Source organism: Belonocnema kinseyi, chromosome 3, assembly GCF_010883055.1.
Source record: "Belonocnema kinseyi isolate 2016_QV_RU_SX_M_011 chromosome 3, B_treatae_v1, whole genome shotgun sequence".
NCBI lineage: Eukaryota > Metazoa > Arthropoda > Insecta > Hymenoptera > Cynipidae > Belonocnema > Belonocnema kinseyi.
Genome location: NC_046659.1, coordinates 63,147,163 through 63,160,623, shown reverse-complemented (window position 1 = coordinate 63,160,623; position 13,461 = coordinate 63,147,163). Strand labels below are relative to the sequence as shown.

Below are 13,461 nucleotides of genomic sequence, written 5' to 3'. Positions count from 1 at the left end.
GGCATAGAAACGTAAGCAGTGTCTCGTTTCCAATAGTAATATATATCTACATATATAATGTTGCAACCGCTCTCGTCCTAGTCCCCTGAGAAACTGCGAGAGTCAGCCGTTTTAAGAAGGGTGAGAACGGGGTGACTGAAAGCGAGAGTTTGGTGTATTTCAATTAAATCTTATCCGACACACAACAAAGGACTCACAACGTACGACGGGCTAGCTGTTAAAGCTTCGCCTAGTGGCCACCAGGGTTCGGATTTTCGTGCATATCACGAAATCGTTACCGGCTGATACCGTTGGAATTGATGGCAGAGTCCTTTGTTGTAAGCCGGATAAGAGTTAGTTGAAATATTTTGTTTACATCTTTTATTATTCAACTTTGTATTTTAACGTAGTTTTCTGTCGGCTCTTGCGTTTCTCTAAGTTTTAGGCCGATTTTCTATATATAAAAAAAGTTTGAACATTAAAACTTCCGAGGTTCAGAAAAAATATGTGAAAAAGGCTCCCAGTTTTAATTAGTCGGAAATAATTTTCAATGAAGTTCCTATCCAAATGTTCCAAAAAATATTCAGTGAACTGATGTGAGGTCGGTAATATAGGTCGTGTGGTAAATCGGGTTCAGTTCCCTCTGCTTTTTCCCCACAAAAATGAAAATGTTTAAAAACTGAATGTGGAGATGCTACAAAATATTATAGCGAACGTCAACGGACTCTTTTTTTAAGGGATAATAACCAAAAAAATTATTGTGCTAAGTAAAAATTGTATGCATGTGCACAATCAAGTACTCAAGAAAAATTATGGGAGAGAATTTTAACACACATAAATGAAAAATACACACAAACACATCAAATTTAGAAAAATAATTTTTTTTATTTAACCCACAAAAAAAAGAGTAAGGAGACGCCCGCTATCATATTCGCTATCATTTTCCAGAATTTAAAGACAAAATCTTTATTATTGTAGGAAAAAATCCGGGGGAATCTAATACTGATAAAATCGATACTAATTTCTAAGCGCTTTAAATTAAGGTAAACCGACCATTAATGGGACAACGAAAAAGCATGTCAAATACTGGGACAATAATAAATATCGTTGAGTATCTTTTATATTCCAACATAAATTATAATAGAAAAAAATAATCAAAAATATTCCTCAAAATTTGTGAATGAACTGCTACAAAATTCGCCATTTTTTTGTATTTCAAAACTTTCCTCATAACTTTTACAGCATTGTATTATTTAAATTTACTAGACTAAAAGAAACAGTAATGTTTTTGCACATTTTTAATACATTTGAGACTAAAATTCATAACTTGATTAGAGATTTTATTCGATAACTTATGAATATTTTAATGTTCCGCATTAGGACCAATTTTTGGCGAAGTTGCCTAAACCGGGACGAGCTGACCCTGACTGTCTCAGTTTTGGACACTTGAACGTGAGTTGCGAAATTGCGTTTCCATTACTGAGACGATCACTTTCGTCGTGTTTGTGATTAAATGTCGCAATATTGTGTTAGTGACATATTAAAAATATTGTTTATAAGATTCAGGCTTGCCATTCGATAGAATATTTATTCTAAAAAAGTTGTTCAAAATAGTTTTTTTTAAACCTCCAGTCATAACCTCAAGGTTTTCCAACTGCTTAGGTAAGTAATGTAATATAGCATCTCATAAATTAAATTTTTCAATCAAAATTAGTAAGAGTGAATTGAAATTTAATACTATAGGTTTATATGAAATATTAATAAGATTAATATTATCGATTTACTTTTTAAGATAAATAAAGTAAATTAACCTTTCTGTTAAAAATTTTTATTTTTAAATTAAAAATATAACTGCTTTGAAGGGAATTCATCTTTTTTACTTGAAAATTCAACAGTTTGGTTAAAAATTTTTTTAATTTCTTGACTGATTTTTTTTTTACATTCTCATCAAGAAAAGGTGATAGATATGTGTAAATTTTTGCCCCCCCCACCGTTTTTGTCAAATCTCCACGTTTTGAGACTCCCTGAATCCGAAAAACAGGATTTTACGAATTTGTCCGTCTCTCTCTCTCTCTCTCTGTATGTATGTCCGTAGATTTTTAGTTTGTTAGCACGATGACTTTCGAAAGAATTGACAGATTGGATTGGCCTCTGGTATACTCTTTTAGTGTCCTAAAATAAAGGTGAAGCTCCTTAGCCAGACATTTTGGATAAAGATTCAAAAAGGCAGCGTATTTTGAAAATTTTTTAGATCACTTTTTTCAAAATTCAAACATTTTCGGTACGGATATTCATAGTATTCAAACAGACGAACAATTTATCATGATGACTTTTTTTCATAAAACCAAAATTTACCAGAGTTATAGCATTTACAAAATTCCAAAAAACACACGAAAATCAACATTTTAAGTCAAACAACGCACGATATGAAAAATAATCAAAGGAAGAAAATTGTTTCTCTTTTAGTGTCCTACAAGATTATTCTAAGAACTTTTTGAAATTTTTTGAAAAACCGAAAATTCAAATTTTGACAGCATAAAAAATAACGGAAAATCGAAAATTACATTTTGCGGTTAAACTGTGCAAAATAGGTGAAAAGATGGCTTGACAAAAATTATGCCTTTTTAAAAAGATCTACAAATTTGTTTTAAATCACTTTTTGATAGCATGCGTATTTTTTGTTTTAATCGTGAAATGGGTGGGTTTTAAAAAAATTAACTTTTTTTAATGTTCTTAATGCTATTTTTCACGATTCCAACAAAAAATAGAACTACCAAAACATTATTTATGAAAAATTAATTAATTTTTACATTCTTATCACAAGAAGGTATTAGATTTGTGTAAAATTTAACCCCCCTTCCCCGTTTTTGTCAAATGTCTACGTTTTGAGACCCTCTGAATCCGAAAAACAGGATTTTACGGATTTGTCTGTCTACTGTGTGCGTGCGTGTGACTGTAGATTTTTAATGTGTCAGCATGATACTTTCGAAAGAATGGACAGATTAGATTGGACTTTGGTATAACTCTTTTAATGTCCTAAAATAAAGGTCAAGAGAAGAAAAATGTTGCCTTTTTAATGTCCTACAAGATTATTAGAAAAAAAGAGTTTTTGGTTTCGTACCTAAAGGAGGGCCGCACATTGGGAAGAAAAATTACTTGTTTGGTTCAGAATAACATTCAGCCCATAAATCTTTACTGATTTCGACAAAAAAAATCGGAAAAAAAGCTAAGAAGATTTCTAAGAGAGAGAGAGAGAGAGAGAGAGTTGTCTAGCCTGATTTTTGAGTTAGGTTTTAAATTTTTATATAAATAAACAAATATGACGAAAAATTGGCCTTCTTTCTCTTTGACGTTGCCGGTGCTCGTCAGTAACAGGAAAATGGTTGAAATTGCTTAAGTTGCATAAAATAGCATTATTTATAAATGTTTCAATATCAGACAACACACAAAAAAAAATTTGTTGTCAACAAATTATTTGTTGAAAAAATTTTTTCTACGAATTTCCGTAAATACACGTTTTTTCAAGTTATGTCGCAAGAAATTGGAATCGAAACAATATCATATAACAAATTTTCTCTTCTGATTATAATTGTTTATATTATTAACCAATTTAATGTACAAATGCAGTAATCAGGAATTCTTCGACAGAAATATTCGTTTTTTTCTATCTCAATTTTTTTCAATTGGGAAATTAATGATAATTTTAGCAAAATTCATAATTTTTTATTAATATTATTATTTTTTAACAAATGCATTATTCGGGCGTTTGGCGACAGAAAAATTCAGTTTTTTCAAGCCAGTCTTTTCAGTTGGGAACTTCATCACAATTTCAGAAAAATTCATAATTTGTTGATCAATCTTATGATTTTTTTTAAACAAATGCATCATTGCGGTATCTGTCGACGGAAAAATTATTTTTTGTTTCGATATCTGACTTTTAATTGGGATCTTCATAGTAAATTCGGCAACATTCATGATGAGTTGACAAATTTTATGATTTTTAAACCAAATTTAACAAACAAATGCATTATTCGGGCATCTGTGGGCGGAAGAATACGGTTTTTTTGATTTTAGTCTTTTTAATTGGAAGTTCACGGTGATTTCAGCAAAATTCATAAGTGTTTTATAAATTTTATATTAAAAAAAAAAAAAAATTTAATAAAAAAATGCATTATTCGAGCATCTGTCGATGAAAAATTTATTTTTTTCGATATATAATATGAAGAATTATAATCTTAAGAGAATTTTTTTTAAATATCATATGATTTCCATTCAAATTTCGTGCAATATAACTAGAGAAAACGTATGATTATGGAAAATCATAGAAAACATTTTTTCAACAAATAATTTGTTTATAACAAATTTTGTTATTTAATATATCGATGGGTTCTACGAAGAACAGGCTATCTTTTCGTTCCCGTAAAGAATTAGGTTAACTTTATTTAGCTACGTTTTCAGGAGGAATAAATAACGTATTATTTTTCGAAATATCTCCAACGAATTCAAAACTTCAGCATTTTTTATTACAGTTTATAATATAATTTAGGCTCCTATAACTTTCAAAACAAGAAATTTTAAAAGATATGTATTTATTGCAAAACTTCTACCGGTTAACTAAATTTTATACAAAATGAGGTTAGCCTAATACTTAACGATAACAAAAAGATAGCCTATTCTTCGTAGAACCCATCGATATAATATTGGAACATCTTTAGCTAATATTAGTTTATGAAACTTAGGCGATTTCAACATTTTTCCTGTAATCGACGAGCACTGTAAACGTCAAATAGATAAAATGGCCAGTTTTTCGTCATATTTGTTTATTTATAAAAAATTGAAAACATAATTTAAAAATGAGGCTCGACAACTCTTTGAGAAATCTTAAAAGCTTTTTTCTCATTTTTTTGTTCAAATCGCTCAACATTTGTGGGCTGTACGTTATTTTGAACCGAAAAAGTCTTTTTTTTTCTACTGTGGGCCGGGAATGTGAAAATGATATCATATGAACTCCAATCTCACACAATGCTGCTAAAAGTTGGTTGAACTTCTCAGCATAAAACAGTAACAGGGTTATGACTCTTGGTTGAAACAACCCCCCGTGCCCCTCAAACCTTCGTTAACCGAAGTTTTGTGGGCCACTGAGGTAGGGATTTAATTTAGAAGTTAAAAAAAGGTAAGGCTGATGTGCGTATGTGCTACGTTTGAATCGTAAAAATAATATTGGAAGTGAGTAACTTCAGTTGCATGTTATGAATTGTAATAATAAACATTTATGGAAATGATATACAAGTTGAAACACAAATTCTAGTGCGAAGCACGAGATACGTGATGAGAATGTATTCGTTAAAGCCGAAGGAGCTTTAACAAAACAGAAGTCAGTATCACCAAATTACTGTTGTCGATTTTATGACCTTTAGTTTTAAAAAATCTGTGCACAGGTGTAAGGAATATACAAAGACCGAGTGCGGGGCGCCAGATAAATATATTATCGAGCGCGAAGCGCGAGAACCAACAGTCGCGCACTCTAGGCGCGCTCAAACTATTTTCTTGAAAACTCGTCCTTTTGGTTCGAAAAGGTATCTTTTTAATTATAAATTTCATATTTGTAGAGAAAAATGCAACTGTGGTTGAAAATTAATCTGTTTAGTTTAAGGCTTCAGCAGTTTGATTGGAAATTCGTTTTTTTTTTATTAAATTAATTCGACTGTTTTCAATATATAATAAAAATATTTTTGGGTTGAAATATCAACTACTATATTTTTTTATCAGAATTTAACTTTTTTGGTTAACCTAATACTTCAATTTTCTAACAAATTCTTGAATTTTAAAATTAAAAATACTTATTTTCTACAAAAAAAAATTCTTATCAAAAGATATAAGTTGAGATTTCAAACACAAAATGTTTTAATTATAAATTAAACAGGACCTGATTTTTCATTAAAAGAAGAAAAATCTTTCAATTAAATTGTTGAATTTTCTACTATAATAATAATAATAATAATAATAATAACCTCTGGAAATTTTTCAATGTACCTTTACCGAGGTTCTGGTGGTTCGGAACCCACCTTAAGCTGTAGGTCCCCCCATCGTGTACTTGACTGCAACCGAGTCCGTCAATGATGGGGTAAAACCAGGCTTTGTCCAATATGTCTGGGCAGAATGCTCTCATCAGATCACTTGATTGCATTATAAAAATGCGTCCGCGACTGATAATATATACCGGGACAGCTCCGTGCAAAAATGATCAAATAAAAAAAAAATCCAACTCTAACCAAAAAGGCCTTCGACATGTTGGGCAGTATAAGCCTGTGACAACATTTCAACACAGAAATGTTTTTTCCATAATAATATCATTTTCAACAAAACAGTTCCATTTTTCTCAATAATCAATACAATTTTCAACCGAAAAATAGTTTAAACTGTTTAAATACAGGGAAATGGCTTAATGGTGTAATAATAAATACATTTTCAATTTATGTATTAACTTGAATTTAGATGAATTTTAATTCAAAATTTACTACCAAACAGTTTAATTTGCAAGTAAATCGATAATATTAAATTTTAATGCATACTTACTAATTGTATTAGAAATTTTATTTATGAGTTATTATTAAATTACTTACTTAAGCAGTTGTCAAAATTTGAGGGAAGAATTAGAGGTTTCAATAAACTACTTAGAACAGCTTTTGCAGAATAAATAATTAAACAGTAGTCATAATCCATTCTTGCTTTTTAATGTATTTTGTAATACATTATAAGTAAATTGTTCCATTTTATTTTGATAAGCCCTCTTGGATTCATCTCCCAAAATTCATGTCCCACTAATGGGCAATCTGACTAGCTTAAAAAATATCAATTTATAATAATTAACTATAAAATTAATTATGTATTTTTTGTTCTAATCGATCAAATAATGTCTTATCCACTTATTATAATGGTTTTTGAAACAAAAATTCCAATTCCCCATTTTAAAATTGTGTTTATGTGGGTTAGTTTTTCCTAATTGTCCCAGTAATGGTCAGTTCACCTTAATCAAATTTATGAAAATTAAATTTTTTCGAATTAACCCACAAAAAAGAGTCCAGGGCGACCGCTGGCATACTTGCTATTATGTCCTAAATTTTTAAGACAAAATAATTATTCTTGAAGGAAAAAAAAACCGGGGGAACCTACAACTGGTAAAACCGATCATTTCCAAGTATCATGTGCCCTTAAACCCCTAAACCTTCTAAATTTAATCTATTTAGCAAAGAAGCCTGAAAATATGTTCAAAGGCAAAGTGAAGAAATAGTTTAAATAAGAAACGATTCGAGTAAATAGTAGCATTAGTATTATTTTTCCTCAATAGTAGGAAAATAGTTGCATCGTTAAAAGGTGCCAAAAAGTGTCACTAGTGGCGTTAGTCCGAATTTTGTAATAAAATAAAGGAAAAAAATTAAAAAGGGAATAGAAGTGAAAAAATGTAAACTTTACTTATATAAAATTTCTACATAAAAAATATCAATGAATGTACTTGAATTTCGTTCCTCATTATCAGTTAAAGAAGTGCTCAGAGATATTTGAAAGTTTAGAAAATTAATATTTTTTTATCAGGCTCGGTATAATTTAACCAAGGGGACTGGTCTAGGATAAGTTTTGAAGAAAAAACCTTGAAGTGGAAAGTCAAAAAATCATGTGTATCAGGAACATAAGACATTAATACTTCTAAACCAACATTTAAAACAAGACAGGATAAATTTTTGAGGACTGGATTTTTGAATTCGGCCAACGACTGAACTTAGAAGAAATCAGTTTTAAATATTCAAAAATTTCTTATACTCAAACAATTGATTTATAAACGATTTTATAATTTGAAATTATTACGCCTTGTTTGTTCTAAATTCAGACCGTGGGATAATAAAAAGAAAAATCAGCACACTCTTGTTAGAAAAACGATTATAGTCGACAGAATATAAGCTTAAGAACAATTTATTACTCATACTTTTTCGCAATATTTCTGAATGAGTGGTTACAAATATTTGAACCTAGTATCATATAATAGCCACAGATGTGTAATATATTTCAATATACTCAAAATAAAACCTAAAAAGTATAATCAAAATATTTGTAATTAATTAGGAAAAATCTCACAATATGTGCGTTTATTAAACAAAGTATAACCATTTCTAAGACAAACTTAAACATGAAGAAAATAAAAATTTGAAAGTTAGATTCAATTTTTACCTTTATCAATTATGAAATCATTCAGTTTACAATATGTACATTCTAAAATCTTCAAGTTCAAAATTTCGTCTATTTTATGCCTCTTAAACATGCTAAAATCTGCTCCAACTAAGCATTAGTAGTTAAACAAATGTAAAAGTCTGACTGAAACTTTATAAAATTTTTGCAATTCAAAAACAATTTAAATTTAATATATTCATAATTAAACGCTTTTATTCAACTTCAAGTCGTTAGTTCAAATATTTTTTCAGCCTAAAATATTCCATTTTTAATTCGTTACAAATTGAACATTTTTAATTAAAAAAAGGAAAATTTCAATCTTTTGTAGTATTTGATTATTTATTTCAAATTAGCAATAATGAATAAAATATTAAAATCTAAATAATTTGCAACTGAACAGTTTCAAAAAGAAAGCCGTGGATCATTAAGATTTCAGAGTGCTAAATTTAAACTTTAAAGGCTAGAATTTTAATTTTTTAATGATGTTTAATTTTTAATTTGCAAGTGAAATTTTTGAGTTTTTATATATAAATAACAATGAAACAATTATTAATTTTAAATTACTTCAAATAAACATAATTTTACTTTCAATTGAAAGCGTTTAATCTTAAATGATGAATTAAAAAATGTCTAATTTTTTATGTTTCCAACTTAAAATTTCTTCAAAAATTAGATGATTTACAACATTTAAAAAAATATAAATTCATTTTAAAATTTAAAGCATTACAATTGACGTGTATTTACATTTTTTAAACAGAAATGTTTCAACTCTTCAATTTATAAGAATTTCAAATTTTGTAGCTCGTCATTTAATTTTAACTTGTTCAATTGAATAATGTTGAAAGCTTATATTTTATACTTGTATATTATTGAACATTGGGATTAACATTTCTGTAAGTTTTAATTAAAAACACTTAGAACTCAAAAGATTGAAATTCAAAACTCAGGCACACAATATGATCCGGAATTTATTTTAAAAGTTTTCATATCAGGTGATGTTTATAAATAACAAATTCACTGGCAAAAATAGCAGAAATAAGGCAGAAAAAAACAGCTTAAGAAATTTCTCTAAGTTTGATTTTTATACTGGCATTAGTGGACAAGTTTTTTTGCCCGCACTATACATTAGTTAGTAAATTTCGCAGATTTCTCAGCTTCTAATTGGACCTTAAATTCGTCACATGCTAGAATTGAATCGTATAATTCAACAATAATGAATTTCATAGAAAATACAAATTTCTATTTAAATTTATGGCCACAAAATTCCCGGATATTCCAGATCGCTAGACACTATGTAAACATAATAAATACTTACCATGCTCATCACAGCTGTTTGACAAGGATACGGTCTCACTGGGAAATCGACAGAAACTGATGAGATCATTAACCGATGATGTATTAAAACCTCTTTTGGAGCCTCGATTTTGATTGGAGACGTATGATATTGTGCAGAAGATTCAGGTAGAACATTTTCTTTTTTCGGCGAAATATCTTCACTTTCATCGTCTGTTATCTCTATCACGTTCGACCCACCTTCTTTTTCATTCTTTCGTTTGATTCCCTTCGAAAGGACACTTTTGCCGGAGTTCCAGTTAAAATCTCCTTTTCTTTTTCCAAGCTTCAGGATTGTCTGAAACTTGGATCTCGAATCTTCTAATTTATTATGATTAAATTTTGATACAGTAGGCTTTGGTTCAAAATCGTCCTCATCATCAGTCAAAAATTCGACGTCTTGGTGCGTTGGCCGAATTGACGCTAATGGAATTTTTGACATTTTTTCCGACACCTCTTGATCCTTATGCCCTGTAAAACAAGTAAACAATATTTTTTAATTCTCCAATACTGGACAGAATGGATGTAAACAACTATTTTTCAGGAGACTTCGAGGTTAAAAAAATTATTGGCGCACGCCGTATTTTGCCGAACAATATTATATTTAATTCAAAAAGCAGGAAATCCATCTAATCAAGAAAATTTTTATATAATTTACCATTTGCTTGTGTATTTCTGTTAGAATATCAAAACATTTACACCGGGAACACAAACATAACCTCAAAATACATGACAGTCTCTTGTCATTTGCACGTGCCTTAATAAGACGATACTCACATTTAAAAACTGCGTAAACAGATGCTATCACAATTAAAACACCACAAATAAAGAACATTACACAATTCCCATCATGCTTGACACTTTTATTCACACGAGAATACAATTTACTTTCGCGCGAAGGCGCCAAAAATCAACGAAACAGAAACACGTGTGATGTGTATATCGGGCTTTACAAGTCGAAGTTCGATTGCGAGATATCGAAAATATTCAAACTGGGAGGAAAATTGAGAAATTGGAATATTGATACCTAGCGAGGGGGGTTGATGTTATTATTCAGCCAGGTTATATAGTCCTTAAACTCAAATTTTTACTGAAAGGAGATTAAATCAAATTATAAAAAATATTGTAATATTTAGGGTAGTAAAAAATTATTGTATACGTTCATTCTGGTTACGAACCCTTAGCCCCTGACTAACATTCAATCCTGGGTACGTCGTCTGCTGTTTTGTGTTAAACATGTGGAAGCCTGTCTACAAAGATATTATTTGCTGTCTAGCAAGTCTGCATTATGATTATTATAAATTGTTGACTCGGCCTTCAAACACACGACTAATTCGCTGGTGATTTAAGTTGTTGATAATCGAAAATCCGGTAAATATTATTGACTCACTTGATTTTTGGTGATTCGATTTTGTTTCAACTATATAATAATGCCAATATACAATTGTTGTTCATTCGTTCGGCTCTACCGCGGCGTTTTGGTACAAAGTTTCGGGTCTCTCGCGAGAGGTATTGTATTTTCGAAACATTAACTTCGAATATCCGAGTGCCAGAAATTAGATTGAGTGGCAAAACAAACTGCGTCGATGTTTGTATTTTGGATCTGAAAATAATTTGGGCAATTTAGACCACGAGACAATTTCGCTGGGTAAGTAACCTAACCTCATTTGGTTATCAATATTTTTATCCAAATCAACATATTTTGCATTTATTTCCCAATTACCATTTCAAATACGTATTTCAGCGGTTTGTATTTTAGTAAATCATTTTCGAAATAAAATAGGTTGTGAAATGGAAAAATGCACATTTTTACAAGATAAATAAGGTTATTGAACCAAGATCATTTTGTCACGGATTTAACGGGTCGAACTGGACAAATTAGGTCGTATTCTCATAAATTGATTTCATATGTATAGCGAAATGTATGTGATTGTTTCATTAGGATGTCAGAAAATGAGACAATTATGTCAATCAATTTGTGTGGTGAAATCAAAAAGTCTTTTTTATTGTTTTCTCAATTATGAATAATGGTAATAAAAAAAAGTTTTACTGTAAAAAAATATTTTTTTAAAATATACGATAACTGTCTTACTCTCTAATCAAATGTTTCAATATTATAGGTTAATCTATTCGTTTCGAGTCAAGGAATATTTTGCATCCTTACATCAAGCTAGAATTATGTGAATGAAAAACGTTTCACTATAAAAAATCAATGATCAAAATATACATTTTTATAATCGTGTAACCTTTAAATAAACGAATTTCATTTTTTTAAATTGTTACCTTTAGAAAGTTTCCTCATGGGGAAGATAGAGAAATATAATATAACTTTTTATTCTTTAGATGAGTACTTATTTTCCTTTGAAGGTACTAACCCTAGTTTGCATGGGGTGGTACTACTTTTTAATATGAAAGTTTTAGTCTGATTTTCTGACCTCCTTGTAAAATAATTATGCATTTTTTCTAAAAAGCCGGTAATTCACCATTTTTTTTATTAAGGGTTGCTTGTGTTCCGAAAAATGGAATTCAAATTGTTCTCAAATTATTATTTAAAAAACTGAAATATTCGAACAATATTTTTGAAGTTATCGTAGGACTTTTCTTATGAGAAATTATGTTCAAAATTCTGAAACATAGTATCTTTCTTAGGGGTACTTTTTAGAAGTATGAGGGTAGTTCACCGTCACTGGCACAAATGTTACCTTTTGTAAGGTCATTTTTAATTGTCGAGTACCGAAAATATCTAAGATATATAGAAAAAAGCACATTGAGAATTTTCAACTCCTTAATAGAGGGTGAGGTTTTTCTCCCTTTCAGTTGTAGTTTTCTGAATAAAATTAGCATACATTATTTTCAGCGATGCCCGATATCATTTAATTGTCGTTCTTATTGCTTTTGACTGAATGATTTGTCCTTTTTACAGAGAAATAACGAAAACTTTTTAACGTATAAAGTCTTTAAACCACGGGCTAAATATTTCATTTTATAAAACAAATACCAATTCAAGTCAGTAAAACAAAAATATTTTATTTTTTAGGGCAACCCTAATGGGCATATATCTAGAACTTTTCACTTTTATGTCCTTCAAAGATAGCTAAGTAATTTTAGTAAATTAAAAATAAATGTTTGTTTCCTGGTATTTCTTATAGTGTGAAATGGACTGTTAAGTGGATTTAAATATATGAATACTCCAGATCGAAATTAATTATAGTTTGAATGTTTTAAATGAAGTCAGCTTGGCCGGATCTACAACTCATAATGTTTTGTACGTCTAAAAACTATGACGATACAAGATAAGTTTATAAAACACTGTCTGAATTCCAATAGAATTAATCTAGACTCATGTTTATTCAAGAGAACCTGTGCACTCAACTCCCGATATAAGACCGGTTTCGGGCATGTTCTTTTTCGCGCATTACCTTATCGTTGTTTCCAAATCGGGGGAAGCCAAAAGTAAACAGGCAGGGCAGAGTCAACCATTTTTGTTAGAAATTGGGCGTATGATGCAACCCGATGCAGCTAACGCGCTGAGACTGCGGCCCTCGAGCTGTTTGCCACACTTTACTGAGCGCGTCTCATCTTTCGACCCCGTCGTTCCTCTCAACGAAACTGCAGAGGTTATACATTTGTAGCTTATTTAGAGGAGCATGCTCGCACACGTTATAAACCTATTACAAGTTATTACAAAAGGGTTTTTTTCTTTTGTAATACCATTATTGTTTTCCGGACGTAAAATAAGGAATGTTAAACAAGCCAATATTCTCTTTATCTATTTAAAGTTAAATATAAATAATAAAAAAGTGAAGGTATCAACTTTAGTTAGTGTCCAAATTTGCTGCGCAAACAAATAGCCTTCAGAGCAAATAAATCGTCTGCGTACGAAATTAAAAAATGACCTTTATAACCTTAAGGGGCCATCCATATACC

The 13,461-nt window shown here is 30.0% G+C and overlaps 2 protein-coding genes across 4 annotated transcripts in view; one reads left to right on the top strand and one right to left on the bottom strand.

The window, feature by feature from the left end:
- LOC117170097 overlaps positions 1 to 10,768 on the bottom strand; it is a 26,802-nt gene extending 16,034 nt beyond the window's left edge. The window contains exons 1-2 of one of the 2 annotated variants that reach the window (XM_033356622.1): positions 10,713 to 10,768; positions 9,518 to 10,005 (exon numbers count right to left, since the gene is read on the bottom strand). In XM_033356622.1, coding sequence (XP_033212513.1) covers positions 9,518 to 9,976 — 459 coding nt within the window. In that variant the 5' untranslated portion in view covers positions 9,977 to 10,005; positions 10,713 to 10,768. Of the gene's footprint in view, positions 1 to 9,517; positions 10,006 to 10,311; positions 10,466 to 10,712 lie in introns of those variants that run through there. The other variant, XM_033356621.1, reaches the window with a different exon arrangement.
- The window catches only part of LOC117170095 (PDZ domain-containing protein 2-like), a 209,531-nt gene continuing 206,694 nt past the window's right edge, over positions 10,625 to 13,461 (top strand). The window contains exon 1 of one of the 2 annotated variants that reach the window (XM_033356619.1): positions 10,625 to 11,182. The gene's annotated coding sequence lies outside the window, so the exon portion shown is untranslated. The remainder of the gene's footprint in view (positions 11,183 to 13,461) is intronic. The other variant, XM_033356618.1, reaches the window with a different exon arrangement.